The sequence below is a fragment of the Phoenix dactylifera genome, chromosome 10 (assembly GCF_051530095.1).
Source record: "Phoenix dactylifera cultivar Ajwa chromosome 10, Ajwa_hap1_PhDact_Kaust_v1.1, whole genome shotgun sequence".
Lineage (NCBI taxonomy): Eukaryota > Viridiplantae > Streptophyta > Magnoliopsida > Arecales > Arecaceae > Phoenix > Phoenix dactylifera.
In genome coordinates this window covers 29,085,351-29,100,896 of record NC_143199.1, presented here as the reverse complement: position 1 = coordinate 29,100,896, position 15,546 = coordinate 29,085,351, and the positions used below count along the sequence as shown (strand labels likewise).

At 37.8% G+C, this 15,546-nt stretch overlaps 2 protein-coding genes across 2 annotated transcripts; one reads left to right on the top strand and one right to left on the bottom strand.

Annotated features, from left to right (window-relative positions):
- Positions 1 to 9,619: 9,619 nt before the first annotated feature.
- On the top strand, positions 9,620 to 11,181 carry LOC103724275 (F-box protein At5g49610-like). Its single transcript, XM_039115653.3, has 2 exons — positions 9,620 to 10,639; positions 11,082 to 11,181. The coding sequence occupies exons 1-2, from the start codon at positions 9,666 to 9,668 to the stop codon at positions 11,179 to 11,181; spliced, it is 1,074 nt and encodes a 357-aa protein (XP_038971581.2). The 5' UTR covers positions 9,620 to 9,665.
- Positions 11,182 to 14,222: 3,041 nt separating this feature from the next.
- Positions 14,223 to 15,546, bottom strand: LOC103723717 (protein OXIDATIVE STRESS 3-like). Its single transcript, XM_008814736.5, has 2 exons — positions 15,068 to 15,546; positions 14,223 to 14,688 (listed from the first exon to the last, which is right to left on the bottom strand). The coding sequence occupies exons 1-2, from the start codon at positions 15,292 to 15,294 to the stop codon at positions 14,370 to 14,372; spliced, it is 546 nt and encodes a 181-aa protein (XP_008812958.1). The 5' UTR covers positions 15,295 to 15,546; the 3' UTR covers positions 14,223 to 14,369.

Sequence of the window (15,546 nt, the reverse complement as noted above, 5' to 3'; positions counted from 1 at the left end):
GTCAGCTGTTGCATATGTGATGTCCCCATGGTTGGTGTCAACAAAACAACAGCCAATAGCTGTATCCCATGCTCTGATAGACTGATACCATCAAACTTGTGTAGGAACTTAATTAAGCGCCATCTTTTATTTAGGCATCAGGCAACCTAGCTGAGTATATAAAGAACATACGCATATAGAACGATACAACAAGTGATGGATGTATGAACCCAAATACATAATGTATTAACCTTATATAGAGGCTCATGCATAAGAATGGAGGGTTCAGAACAGACTTTTTGAGTGTTTATAAAATCTTCTTCATATTTGTTGGCATCTTATTCTGAACAACTATATGGGCTTTTGCTGGTGTCCATAAAGACTAAACAACTAAAACCCCTACCACAAGCCTCTTGAGAACTTGTCCAATTTAGGCACCATACTAATTAGACACCTAGTTCAACTTCAGTGTCAAGGAACCAAAGCAAATCAATTAGAAGTAGTTTGTCTCATATTGCTTTCTTGTCACTTCTTGGAGAAAATAATGAACTTGCATTGACTTGCTGAAATTGTGAATATGTAAGTCCAAAATGGGGAGCCTTTGCTTATTCCATCCCTATCGTTTGTATCAGTTTTCAAGAAGGCAACTATTAATGACTGTAAACTTCACCTCCATAATTTTTTTGACAGGCTAGTGTTGAAATGAAACTATATGCTAGAGAATGATCCTCTGGTGTGTAAATGACCTTTTAAGTCGACGATCTAAGAATTCGGTTTCCAAATAATCTTCAATTATCCATATTGAGATTAAGGTTTGGATGAACAAACATCAAGAACTTTGACTATGGATTGTTGGGAAAAACTTAAATGCGCATGCAGCCAAATCTCGAGTCGTGTGCGCGTTTGAGAAAAAGGAAACGCCAGTGGGTTTACGCGTTTAAAATCGGGTTATTTGTATTTGAGCTGGGGACCACGCGCCTCGTGGCTCTAATTGATTGATCATGCACGTGCGCAATTGAGAACAAGGAAACACCGGCGGGTTTGCGCGTTTAAAATCAGCGAAACGCCTGTTGGCATTTCGCTGGCAGCATAATTACCGCGGACGCTTCCACAAAATTACCATTTTGCCCCTGATCATATATCCCTATATATACCCCTCAATTTCATCTCTTTCGAAACACGAAAAATTAGAGAAAAATATTGAAAAAATTCTGGAGAAAAGTTCTTCCTCCTCTTAGCCACTTGTGATTTTTATTCTTGCTCTTATATATTTTATTTTAGCCTTTTCTTTCGTTCTTCGTTGGATCTGCAAGTTCGATCGGGTTTGCTTTGACTTCTTCCGAGACATGCCGAAGAATAAGTTGTAGGGTCGTCGTATCTCAGAGGAGGATTACTGGGAGACCCGTACGTGGGGGTAAATACTTCTTTGGGACAGCGTCTATGCGCTTCAACCAATCAGGCTACTTTCTTCTACCTTTATTTTTAATTTAATATTAGTAGATCTGTAGGATTTGAAATTCTATGATATGAATTTATTAAATGCATAGATTTATTTTGTGCTAGAATAGATTTATTTTACATTGAATTATTTGGATGCCGAATGATATATATATTATTCCTTTTAAGATTTTTCATTAATTGCATTTATAGATTTATTTGTTTATTTAGATAATATATTGCTAACAAACCAAAGAAGTAATTGTTTATTTTTTTTGTTAGTAATATATAATTCATTAAATCCTTTATTACAATTGTGGCAAATTAGATTTTAATTAAAATAATTGTTTTGCTATCATAAAAATTAATAATCAATTATTCTAAAAAGGTAACAATTTGCTTAACCTCCAAAAGGTTTATTATACCTCCATTTGGACTCCTCATGGAGTAATTTCTAGATCTCATTCAAACGAAAAATTCAGAAATTGGTTAATACATAATAATTTAATTTATTAAATTGACTTATTAGATCTCAATCAATTATTCTAATAAGATAATAAATTTTATAATTCATTGAATTGATATTTTAGATCTCAATTACAATAATTGATTTGTTGGCACTAAATTAGTAATCAATTATTCTAATAAGGAAATAAATCAATTCTAATATATATAATTCATTGAATTGACAAATTAGATTTCAATTACAATAATTGCTAGCATTAAGTTTAGTAATCAATTGTTACTAATTCGAAAAATTCAAATGAAAAAATGAAAAAAATTAGTTAATCCTTTTTAACAAATTTAAGTTTGCACTTTGGTTTTTCTAAAAATTGAATTTGTGTGATTTCTAGTGACTATATCCACTAGCTAATAGTGTCTAAGAAAAGCTTGTCAAAAAGGCATACGTGCCTAAGAAAGGCTGGTACTTAAGTGAGCCTAGTGCTCCACCACTGATCTGGAGCTGATCTGGCTATTAGTTTTTTGGATATATCAATTAGATATCCAAAATTCAATATAAATATTAGTGCAATCTTTTGACATAGACTTTTTGCCTTCATTTAGGTTTTTGTCTCTATTCTGTAACCCTGATCCTATGGCCTCAAATACTAGTGACCACCTTAGTGCCAAATCTGAAAAATTTAATGGTCATAACTTTAGGAAGTGGCAGAACCAAGTGCAGTTCTGGCTCACCACATTGGGATTGATCTCAGCCATAGGTGAAAGTACTACTAAAGTTAATAACGGGTCCAACCCAACTACTTTACGATATGCTACTCACCAAAACTCAACCTCTTTCAACACTGAACCTTCTGCCTCTACTAGCACACCCTCTAGGACACCTGACAAGATAGATTATCATTGTATCCATAGAATTCTAGGTGCTCTTTCTGAGAGGTTGTATGATATTTATTATATAGCCAAGAGTGCCAAAGAATTCTAGGACACCCTAGATAGCAAATATGGTCTTCATGATGCTGGGGTAAAAAGGTTCAAGGCCTCCGACTTCAATAATTTTAGGATGGTGGACTCAAAGCTATGAGTGACCAAATCCATGATTTTGAAACTCTGATCCACCAGCTTAGGGCTAATGGAACCAATTTGGATGAATCATTCTAGGTAGCCTGTTGATTGATAAACTACCTACTTTCTGGTCTGATTTTACTAAGATCCTGAGCCATACCCAAAAAGTTCTCACCCTATCCCAAGTTTTGAACTCCATTAGGATTGAAGAGCAGCACAGGCTCAGGAGTAATACCTTTACTGGACCCAAGAATAATGCATATAATGTAAAGGCCCCTCCTAAGAAAAATCAGAACTGACCCTTCCGTAAGAACTTCAAAAAGAAACCCTACTACCCTAGAAACCCAAACCACCACTACAATAGAAAACCTATTCAATCCCAGGAGCAGAAGAAGAAGAAAGAGGAAGGTGGTGCTCGTTTCTGTTATGTGTGTGGTCGGACCAACCATTTATCTCTCCAGTGTTTCTATAAGAAGACTGCACCTCTTCAATCTAAGAAGAAAGGTCCACTCACAACCAGTGCTCAAGTCAACATAGTGACTTCCGGCGCTGGCTCCTCTGAGACAGCTATCAAATATGTTTTCTTCGCTCCTGAAGTTAACATGACTTTACAAGCACTTGATTAGTGGATTGATACCGGAGCTGGTATTCATATTTGTTCGGATCGCTTCTGGTTTTCTTCTTACCAGATCTCAAGTGGAGGAGTTGTGATCATGGCAAACAACTTGGAGGCGCGTGTGCTAAGAGTAGGACGTGTGGACTTAAAGCTTACCTCTGAAAAAGTCCTGTCCCTGCACGGTGTCCAACATATTCCAGTTGTTAGGAGAAACCTCATTAGTAGTTCTTTGCTAGTCCAGCAAGGCTTTCGTCTTGTTTTTGAGTCCAATAAGGTTGTAATTTCTCATGGTGTAATGTTTATTGGAAAAGGGTTCATAAGTGAAGGATTGTTTAAGTTGAATGTAATATCTCCCTCAATGAATGAAAATCTTTTGATTATGAATATAGAACCTCCTTCTATTTGGCATGGTAGATTAGGTCATGTAAATTATAATTCAATTAAGCAACTCATGAACCTAAATCTAATACCAAAAAGTGATCTTAAGAACCATGAGAAATGTCAAATTTGTGTGGAAGCAAAACTTCTTAGGAAGCCTTTTAAATCTGTTAATAGGGATTCGGATCTATTAGAGTTAATCCATAGTGATGTTTGTGACTTGGGTAGAACTTTCAGGAAAGGTAACAGATACTTTGTGACCTTCATAGATGATCTATCCAAATTTTGTTACATCTACCTAATTAAAATCAAGAATGAGGTATTCAGCAAATTTAAGATTTTTAAGATCGAAGTTGAGAACCAACAGGAAAAGAATATTAAAATACTTAGGGGAGGTGAATATACATCTAATGATATAACTCAATTTTGTGAAGATCATGAAATCATTTATGAAGTAACAACACCCCATTCTCCCCAATCAAATGGAGTAGCAGAAAGAAAGAATAGGACTTTAATGGATATAGTTAACTCCATGCTTATAAGCTCAGGAGTACCAGAGAATTTGTGGGGGGAGGCTCTAGTTTCAGCCTATTATATCCTCAATAGGATTTCCTCTAAAAATAATGATCTAACCTCATATGAAGTTTGGAAACATAGAAAACCTAATCTTAGCTATTTGAAAGTGTGAGGATGCTTGGCAAAAGTAAAAATACCTGATTTTAAAAGAAATAAAATAGGACCTAAAACATTGGATGCTATATTCATAGGATATGCAGTCAATAGTAATGCCAATAGATTTCTGGTGATTAATTCAGAAGAAAGTGATATTAGTAACAACACCATCATATAGGCCAGAGATATAACATATTTTGAAGATGCCTTTCCACTTAGGACTAGAGTAGATAGCGGTATAGCTTTTAACTCTAGTAGAATAAGGACAAGTGAAATAGAAGTAGAAGCAGAACCTAAGAGGAGTAAAAGATTCAGGGTAGAGAAAACATTTGGAGATGACTTCTATACCTTTCTTATAGAAGACTCTCCAACTACCTTTGAGGCTGCAATGAAATTCTTGGACTCACCTTTTTGGAGAGAAGTTGTGGACAATGAGGTGTAGTCAATCATCCAAAATCATACTTGGGAATTGATTGATATTCCTCCTGGCTGTAAAACTATAGGGTGCAAATGGATCTTTAAGAAGAAACTTAGGCCTGATGGCTCTGTAGATAAATTTAAGGCTAGATTAGTTGCCAAGGGTTTTACTTAGAGACATGGGGTAGATTTCTTTGATGTCTATGCACCTGTAGCTAGGATTACAACTATTAGGGTTCTTATATCATTAGCCTCCATCCATAGATTAGTAATTCATCAGTTGGATGTCAAGACAGCTTTTCTAAATGGAGACTTAAATGAAGAAATCTATATGGACCGGTCAGAGGGATTTGTAATCCCAGGCCAAGAAAATAAAGTTTGCAGACTAGTCAGATCTCTTTATGGTCTTAAACAAGCACCTAAACAATGACACTTGAAATTTGATGAAACCATAATGACATTTGGTTTTGAAATCAATAGCATAGATGAATATGTATATCATAAGAGAGTTGGATATAAATTTGTTATCTTGTGCCTCTATGTAGATGATATACTGATCTTTGGGACAGATCTTCAGATAATTGATGAAGTAAAACAATTTTTTAAGTCATAAGTTTGATATGAAAGACTTGGAATAAGCTGACTTAATTTTAAATATCAAAATAATTAGAAGTGCAAATAGAATTGAGTTATCCCAAAGTCATTATGTTGACAAGATACTCAATAAATTTTATTATTCCAATTCCCTTTGATCCCTCTACACACCTTAAGAAGAATTTAAAAATTTCTATCATTCAAAGCCTATATGCTCAAATCATAGGCTCACTAGGATTTCTAGCAAACTATACCAGGCCAGACATAGCATATGATGTAAATAGACTTAGTAAATATACTGTTAATCCAAATAGAAATCACTGGACAGCATTAGAGAGGATCCTTAGGTATCTTAAGGGTACCAAGTCCTATAGTTTGCACTTTAGTGGGTTTCCTGCTGTTCTAGAAGATTATAGTGATGCCAACTGAATCAGCGATACCCTAAATGTTAAATTCACCATAGGATACGTCTTTCTTCTAGGAGGTGCTGCTGTGTCTTGGAAATCCACCAAACAAATCTTAATATCTAGGAGTACCATGGAGTCTGAACTGATAACTTTAGATACCACTAGCACTGAGGCTGAGTGGCTTGGAGATCTACTAATAGACCTTCATGTAGACGAGTCACCTTTACCACCTGTCTCCTTACATTGTAACTGTAAATCTGCAATAGATAAGTGCAACCAAGAAAATACCAATGTAAAAATGAACAAGCACTCAAAAGTGCATTATAAATCATTAAGATATAAATTAAAAAATAACGTTATTGCTCTGAATTTTGTAAAATCAGAAAATAATTTGGCTGATCAGCTTACAAAAGGTTTATCTAGAATAGTGGTTCTAGAGTCGTCGAGGGGGATGTGGCTTAGCCCATAAAGATAGATCACCACGGTGAAAACCCAATCTTAAAAGATTCAATGGGTAGAAACAAATCAGATTGTGACTAAAAGGAGCACTATTTCATGTTTTTCTCATCCCTATGGCGCTAGTGCTCATAAAAGCAAGCGGTAGAATGAGTTCGTTTGTATAACTCTTAATGAGCCCGAGATCCAAGAGGCAGAAGCTTTCTTGCTAGCTTCCTTATTAGGACTCACCTATATGTGTAGTCGTGATGTCGCGATTATGGCAAATGGTTGATTTCCTAAAAAGCACATGATAGATACCTGCGCATGGCCATAATAGCGCAACCCGCTTAGAACCCAGATCGGGCTATATTATGTTTGCTATTGATTTATTCTAAGCCATGGACCGAGGTTCAAGGTTAAGACCACCTTGGCTCCATAGATGTAATCAATTGTCACTAAGTGAAGGTTCAAACCGAAAGGTACCTACACCTATTACATAATATAAGTTATCCAACATTTTATTTTGAGTTTAAAATTATTTTAATTTTTGTGAGGGATTGTTGGAAAAAACTTAAATGCGCACACGACCAAATCTCGGGCCGCGTGCGCATTTGAGAAAAAGGAAACACCAGCGGTTTTACGCGTTTAAAATCGTGTTATTTGGATTTGAGCTGGGGACCACGCACCTCGTGGCTCTAATTGGCCAGTCATGCACGTGCGCGTTTGAGAACAAGGAAACGCCAGCGGGTTTGTACGTTTAAAATCAGCGAAACGCCAACGTTGGCAACATAATTACCGCAGACGCATCCGCAAAATTACCATTTTGCCCCTGATCCCATACCCCTATGTATACCCCTCAATTTCATCTCTTTCGAAACACGAAAAATTAGAGAAAAATATTGAAAAAATTCTGAAGAAAAGTTCTTCCTCCTCTTAGCCACTTGTGATTTTTATTCTTGTTCTTTTATATTTTATTTTAGCCTTTTCTTTCATTCTTCGCTGGATCTGCAAGTCTAATCGGGTTCGCTTTGACTTCTTCCGAGACGTGCCGAAGAAGAAGTTATAGGGTCGTCGTATCTCAGAAAAAGATTGCCGGGAGATCCGTACGTGGGGGCAAATACTTATTTGGGACAGTATCTACGCGCTTCGACCTGCCTTCAATTAGGCTACTTTAATTCTTCTACCTTTATTTTTAATTTAATATTAGTAGATCTGTAGGATTTGAAATTCTATGATATAAATTTATTAAATGCATAGATTTATTTTACATTAAAATAGAATTATTTGGATACTGAATGATATACATATTATTTCTTTTAAGATTTTCCATTAATTGCATTTATAGATTTATTTGTTTATTTATATAATATATTGCTAACATGGATTTCCATTCCTCAAACCTTAATTGCATCAAATCTTAATTACGTAATTGGCAATTCATCAAAGGTTGCAAGATTACCATATAGATAACTATCATGATCCATCCTTACTCTATGGACAAGTCCAATTATAATACCTGAGAGTTGAGACCCTACCTAGTTATTCTTGAAGAAGCCATTTTCAGGTAATCCCAAGACAAACATGAAATGGTTTCTAGCTCGGTTGGACTCTGACATTTGCTGAATGTTGTGGTATGCCTCTAGATCTGTTATATAATTTAAATGTTGTTGATCCATTACGCTTTGAGCAGGCACTTGTTTCGCTTCGCATTTCCACTATAATGAATCTGACATCCATTACATAATTTCAGTTGCCGCTTTTCTCGCCTTCATCTCTGTGAAACACCCTACTCTCGAATGGGATGCATTTCCCTTTCATGAGTTATATTATCTATAAGCGGATCTACTCAAATGTTTGCTTTCTGGTCTTCTGTGCTAATCCATGCCAGGCATCGTACTCATGGTTTTTCAAAAATGGAAAAATGTATACTCTTTCTTCTGTTAATTGACAATACATTAGAAGTACTTGCGTGCCTATGTTGTTGTAGAGGAAGCTTAATGTGATGCTGGCCTAAGCAACATGGTCGGAGCCTGAACCCATTGATCACTGCTTCACCAACGGCAATTTAGTGATAGGTGCCGCTTGGCCTGGGCACCCAAAATTTGTATCTCATTTTCAGGCTTTGCTTGGTATCAGGGTCACATTGCAATGCATGAGTCAGTCCATGTTAGTGTACCTATCTGTGCACAAAGACTGAGGTCCTGTTTGCACAACTCCTAAAAGTATTTATTGCCCATCTGTTACATCTACACAACCCTACATACAGAGAGTTATCTTGCTTGTGTTTTCAGGGAGTTCAGCATGTAATTCTGTTCTGTTACCTTAAGTATCGGTCGCCTCTTTCAGGTGTCCATCTGTGTCATGATACTGAAATACCGATTTGGCTGCTGTTCTATTTTGGGTTTGTCATATCTATTTTTTTTCCTCAAATTACTAGTATCTACGAAACCGTTGACCATATTCAAGCAGATAACTGTAGGATCATGAGTCATTCTTAGGCTTGACGATGTATTACTGTTTTTTTTTTAAATTTTAATTTTCACCAGAAGATAAGATTTGTTTATTCTTAATGATTGGATTTTCTTTATTATTATAAGTTGTTCACGGATCCATCATCCATACATTGCATCCATAGGCTGGAGGGAAAAAAGAAAAGATAACCTATCGATGTCTTATTTTGTTTAGACTGCTAATTCTTGGACGTAAAACAGGATTACGTTGCAAAGATGAGTAATCGGTTCACTTTAGAGTCTGAAGCTTAAACTAGAAGCCAGTTCGGGCTAGCTTTGTGTTAGGCCATCTGGATCCAACCTGACCAGTTTCAACCCTGGTCATTAGTCATCTCTGTTTTATCTTCAAGATCAAAGCCCAAGCCAAATCTATCCCACGTCGATCTCTGATTGTTGCAAACTAAAGATGACCATCTGTGGACACAAAATCTATTTCGAGCCAGTTATGGCCCATGCTGTAATGACTAATTCTCACTTTGAAGGCGTGTATTACCCTAACTTGGCTAGAAAGAAACAAATCCTACTCCGATAAATACTCCACTTCCGTAGCTACCGCTCTCCCTCCAAGTCCCAGTAGGAGTGCAGTTTTCCTGAACTCTTCGATTCGCCCACAATCTTTTCCGCCAAGTAAACTCCACTATATAACGTACCTGGGGAGTTCACACAGCTGTGTCTTCCTGCAGATCAAGAAAGATGGCGTCCATGCAAGAAGGTCGACATGAAGACATCGAGAGCTCCTCCACGCTGCCTGAGGCTGTCGTCTTCGAGATCCTCACCCGGGTCTCACTCGAAGCGCTCCCTGCTTGCCGACGTGTGTGCCGGCAATGGCGTCAGATCACCTACGAGCCGATCTTCACCTCCCTCCATTGCAGCCGAACCCAGACGATATCAGGTTACTTCATCCAGAGTATGCGGCGCAACCACTTCCACTCGAGCTTCGTCTCCATCCAGCCATTGCCGCCCTCGGTCCGACTTTTACTCCTCGACTTCCTTCCCAAAGATGTGAAGATCGAAGCAGTGGGATGTCGAGGCATCGTGCTTTGCACCAGCCAGTGGTACCACGGCATCCCCCGGTATTATGTCTGCAAGCCAGCAACTCGACAATGGTGGCGGATACCAAATCCAAAGACCAGGTATCTCACTAAGAAGATTGCTATGGTGACCTGCTCCACTGGACCGTTGGAGTACAAGATTATTCGGTTCTCGCAGCCAAAACAGAAGTTCGACTACTTGCGGTGTGAGATCTTCGACTCGCGGTCTCAAGCTTGGAGGCGGTCGAGGGACGTCCAGCTGCCTCCAGGCTCACTCAGGCAGGAGGCAGCAGTATCAGTCAACGGAGCCCTCCATTGGCGGATGTACGATGGTAATATCTTTGCATTTGATATCCGCGAGGAGACCTGGAAATTGATTCTATTGCCTGAAGAGGTTGGGGAAGATGAGATGAGGTGGAACTGCATGAAATTAGTGAAGTGTGAAGGCCAACTTTGCTTGGTGCTCGTTGAGAAAGAGTGGATGGAGATTTGGGTCATGGCCAATTACAAGGAGCAAAGATGGGAGAAGAGAAAGGTGGTGAGCTTAGAAGCCTGCATCAATGACCCAGCTTTGACCATCGAGGATTTATGTTTGTCTGATGTAGCATTTATGAGCAGTTTCTTCAGGGTTGCATGGTGAGGTTACTCATCTAGCTTCTTCTTCTTCTTCTTCTTCTTCTTCTTCTTTTTTTCTTTTTCTTTTTTTTTTTTTTTTTTTTAGGGTGAAAAGGGCAATTCATATAGCTCTAACGTGTGTACACCCTCATCTAGCATTTGCTGTTCATGTTTTGCACCGCAGTATTTGCTCCAGCCGCCATCACGAGATGGATGGCTATCAAGAAGGACATGCCTTATATAGCATATTAGGCCATCCAGCTAACCATCCATCTCTTTGATCGGAAAATATGGTGGCTATCAAACATTACTCAACATTCTACGGTGCATGCACATACACTAAACTTTCTTTTTATTGTGTGTGTGTATATATATATGTATGTATGTATGTTGTATGTATGTACGCATTTGTTAATTTTAAGGTTTTATCTTTAAAGTTAGAATTGATCTATGTTGGTTGTAGGTATGACCTTTCACGAGGGGTGGTTGCAAAGATTGAGATTGATCATTTATTTGCTCAGGAGGTTTTCAAGTTCGAGTCCGATCTAGTACCAGTGGAGTAACGACATTTTGAAGAAGCAATATTTTGAAGATGGTCAAACAATTGACTGCTTTGTTTTGATTTAAAATAAAAAAAATTCATAGCTTTTTGTTCTTGTGATAGGTGCCAATTGGTACAACTGGGAGTATTGTTTTTGTTACATCTTATATTATGGTGACTAAGATGTTCTATGCAAATGTATTTAGCAACACCTACACGTGTGACCTCTTTTTGTGCTACTGAATTTGTCATATTTAGGGCTTGCATTAGTTCCAGCTTGAATTGTACTTAGTTTGAATTATTGGTCTAGGACACTAGGTTGGGATTTTTTTTTTTTTTGGGATGTTGTCAAGCTCATAATAATAGATGTAAATTTTTATCAAGTAACTTTTGCAAATCAGGTAATTAGGTTTAGATCATCTGAAACCAGGTACTTTCGAATTCGTGCAGTCTTGGTCAATATTAGCCCATATTTTTGGCCGTACCGCCTTTATATCAGCTTGGATTTTCACCCTTGCTAGTCTCCAAGTCCTATCAATATGTGATATAGTTTATAAGTTGGAATCCTCTGATTCAGATTGAATTGGAGAAGTCCAATTTTTCCACAGAATTGCATCGGTTAGGGCAAAATGCATGCAAATTCATCTCCACCTTATGGGTGAAGAAACCACTAGAGATCCTACTCTAATGGCCAACATCCTAGGGCAAAATGCAACTTCATCTCCACCTCATCATGGGGTGAAGAAACCACTAGAGATCCTACTCTAATGGCCAACATCCTTCATCCTTCATAATTTCTTCCATCGAGCATTCGGTATTGCCTTTCCCACTCATTTGGACTTTAGATTAGCACTCTTTACTTCATCTTCCCTTGGCTTACTGGATAATCTGGATCTAGATTTCACTCAGGATATCATGTATAATATACACTCTTTGACTAACCAGGTGATAAAGCACCCGAGCCTAACTAGGGTGGCAATGCTCGATTAGTTTTAACTATTTGCCATGATTCAACCCATTGTAGATTAAATCAGGTTACTTGTTTAATAAAATAATCAGGTTCAAGTTTGGATTTAAACCCACTTAATAAAAATATTGAATTCAAATTGATATATTTTTGATTTATCATGTATTCGACCCGATCTGTATCTTGTCCGACCCGACCTAATTGCCACTCTTAAGCCTAACAGGTTTTCAAGCTTCCTCAATATTTTTAGGAAGTTCCACCTAAGTATGCCTAAGCTACTTAGGATCAACTATTCCTCCATTGTCTTAGGCCCCATTTGAGGGAGCTTTTGGAGGACCAAAAAGCATTTTCTGGCCCTCTAAAAGTACTTTTAGATAAAAAATAGTATTTGGTAAAAATTTCGGAAAGCTATTTTAGCTTTTTCAGAAAACTAAAAAAAAAATTTTGGCATAAGCTCCATTTTGGAGTTTTCCAAAAAAGCTGTTTTGAGCTTTGTTGGAAAGCTATTTTTTGGACTAAAATATCTCCATTTAAAAATTCTTTTTTCCTCCCAAAACACTCCATCTCACCGCCTCTTTCCTCCCACCCATCCCCCTTCCTCTCCCCTATCGCCGCCCCCCATGCCCCCGCCCCCACGGTGGGGAGGTGCTGAAGAAGAGGAAGAAGAAGGGTCGGTCTCCCCTTTTCCGCGGCCGCCGCCGGGCCACGATGTCCTAGTCACAGATGGGGAGGTGCCGAAGAAGAAGGGGTCGGTCGTCATGGATGTCGCCACCCCCACGAGTGGGGAGGTGCCGAAGAAGAGAAAGAAGAAGGGGGCACCCTCCCGCTTCTTGCGGCCGCCGCCGGCCACGACCCACCTCCCTCCTATGTTCGCCACGGCTCGGCCCCTTTTTGGCGCCGTTGGCCTCGCGGGAGGAGAACACTTCACAGGAGGCCAACCGTGGCCACCGAGACTGCCGCAGGCACCGCCGGCCGCGGCCCGGCCCCCTGCCGGTGCTGCCGGCCTTGCGGGAGGAGAGGAAGGAAGGAGAAGAAGAGAAGAAAAAAGAAAAGAAAAAAAGAAGAAGAAAAGGAAAGAAAAAAGAGAAAAAAAAAAGAAAAAAAATAAATAAATGCATAAATAAATATGTATATAAATGAATGAATAAATAAATAAATAAGATAATAAACAAATATATTTCAAAGAATAAAATAAAAAAATAAAAAATAAATAAAATGCGTAAAGTAAATATATATACGAAGGAACAAATAAATAAATATATAAATAAAAATAATAATAAGTAAGTGGCAAATAATCTGATCTTTATGATATTGATAGGTACAGTGAATTTGTCATCATTATAATTAGTCAAGTAAAAAGATAATTTGTTAAAGAGATAAATGATCATAAAAAGGATGAAAAATTAATTTACACTAATAATTATAATATTTTATACATTTATTGTAGTATTATACTATAAATATAATATTATATTACATAATATCATAATACATTGATATATTATGTTAAATAATTTAATATTATATTAAATTATTATCCTATAGTATACAATATTATAGTACTATATTATAATATTATTATATTATACTATAGTAATATTATATTATATCATATATTTATATATTAATATATGTTATATTTTATTATACTCTGTAATATCTTTTATGATAATTTTGTTATGTAAAAGTATTTTCTCAGTTTGTTTACCAAATATATATAATACTTTAGAAATATAGTTACTAAATAGTAAATAATTTTTTATAAAAGCTATTCTTCAAAAACTCTTTTCCGACAGTTTTGTTTGGAAAAGCTCTCCCCGGGCCTTAGTCTCAGAAAAGTGATTGCCTCTCACCGCTATGAATTCAGGCCATATTTTAAAGATTATCATTAAGACTATTGATAAGAGATGGACACCTCATCACATATCACGCACTACCAGAAACACCTTTTAAAGGTCAATCATACTTCCTTCAACAGGAGATGTATGCAGCCACGGAACTGAATCCCTGTAGCTTGCCTTCAAAATATCAGAAAGTAATAACTAGCTATTAAACATTTAAACTTCTGCCTAATTGCCACTTCGAACCCAATAAAATCTGGACAATTGTGTGTATTAGCTATTAGAAAACAGCCCTCCAACAACATTCATAAATGTATACGAACAACTTCTCTTGCATCATAACAAAATTAGATCACTTAACTACTCAAACCAAAATCACGATTAGTTTCTAATCTCTATGCATCACTCGAAACACCTTGAAGCAAACAAAAGGTTATTGCTCGAAAAATTGCTAGATTTCTGTGGAGGAATGGGAGGCCTACTCCTTGCACCGAGTGAAAATGAGGAACCCCTTGAAGCCTTCTTCGTGATAATCTTGGAACACCCTTTAAGGGACAGTGATTTCTGCCAGTCCAAATCCCCTCCACAGCTCCTGGATGACTTGAGTTTTTTCCTGCATGGCCTCTCAGGCTTGGCAAGATCCTCTAAGCCCCTCACATTGGATAAAGATGTGAATGACTGAGATTTCCCGTTGTAAAACTTCGACAGCCCTCTCCTATAACTGAAAAAAAAAAATTGCATAAGTTAAAAAAAATAAGAAACCATTTTTTTGAGGAATATATTAAATGATATATTGGTGCATAAAGAAAGGATGATGCAAAGTATCCTGCCATAGAATTAACATGCTTATTTTTATAGCTTGGTCTTAATTGCTATGATTAATTAAGACCACCTATTTGGTGCAACTTGTGCTATAGCCCACACAGATCATAGGATCTAATAATAAAGTGAAAAATTATTAGCCTGTGATGGCCATGTAAGCTGTTCCTCGTACAACAATTAAAATATAATCAATTGTAAATTAATAGTTAAAACATCAAAGGCTGCAGAATATTTGAGGCATCAAGGGTAGGCAAAGGGGGAAGAAGGCGAGAACTTACTTGAAGGGAAGCTGGGCTGCGAGAGAAGACATGCGATATAGAGGTCCACCTTCGAAATGATCGTCCTTGTTCAGCAGCGACGAGGACGATGCGGAAGAGGTCGCATCTTCCATGAAGTCCGACGACGCCGAAGAGTTCTCGGAGGAAGAAGACATGGACCCAAGGTCCTCCTTCTCAACCATGGTCCCATGGTTGCTTTGTGGGATAAAAGAAGCATCCATTCTCATTCAGACGTCCTCTCAATTCTCTTGATCTATGCCTACAGCCCGGTTTCCACCCCACAACCATGCACCTAAGCCTCAGAAACTATCCCTAATACCTTTTGGATCCGAAGCGCTTCCCTCCATATGATGCCCACATATAACAAGCATGAAGTTGAGTGTGGGAGAGGAGATTGTTTTGGAGGCGCACACGGAAAAAGGGATGGAATGTGAGCTGCGGGACCGGGAAGCTATGAGAGGAGGAGGGCTGTTGTGGAT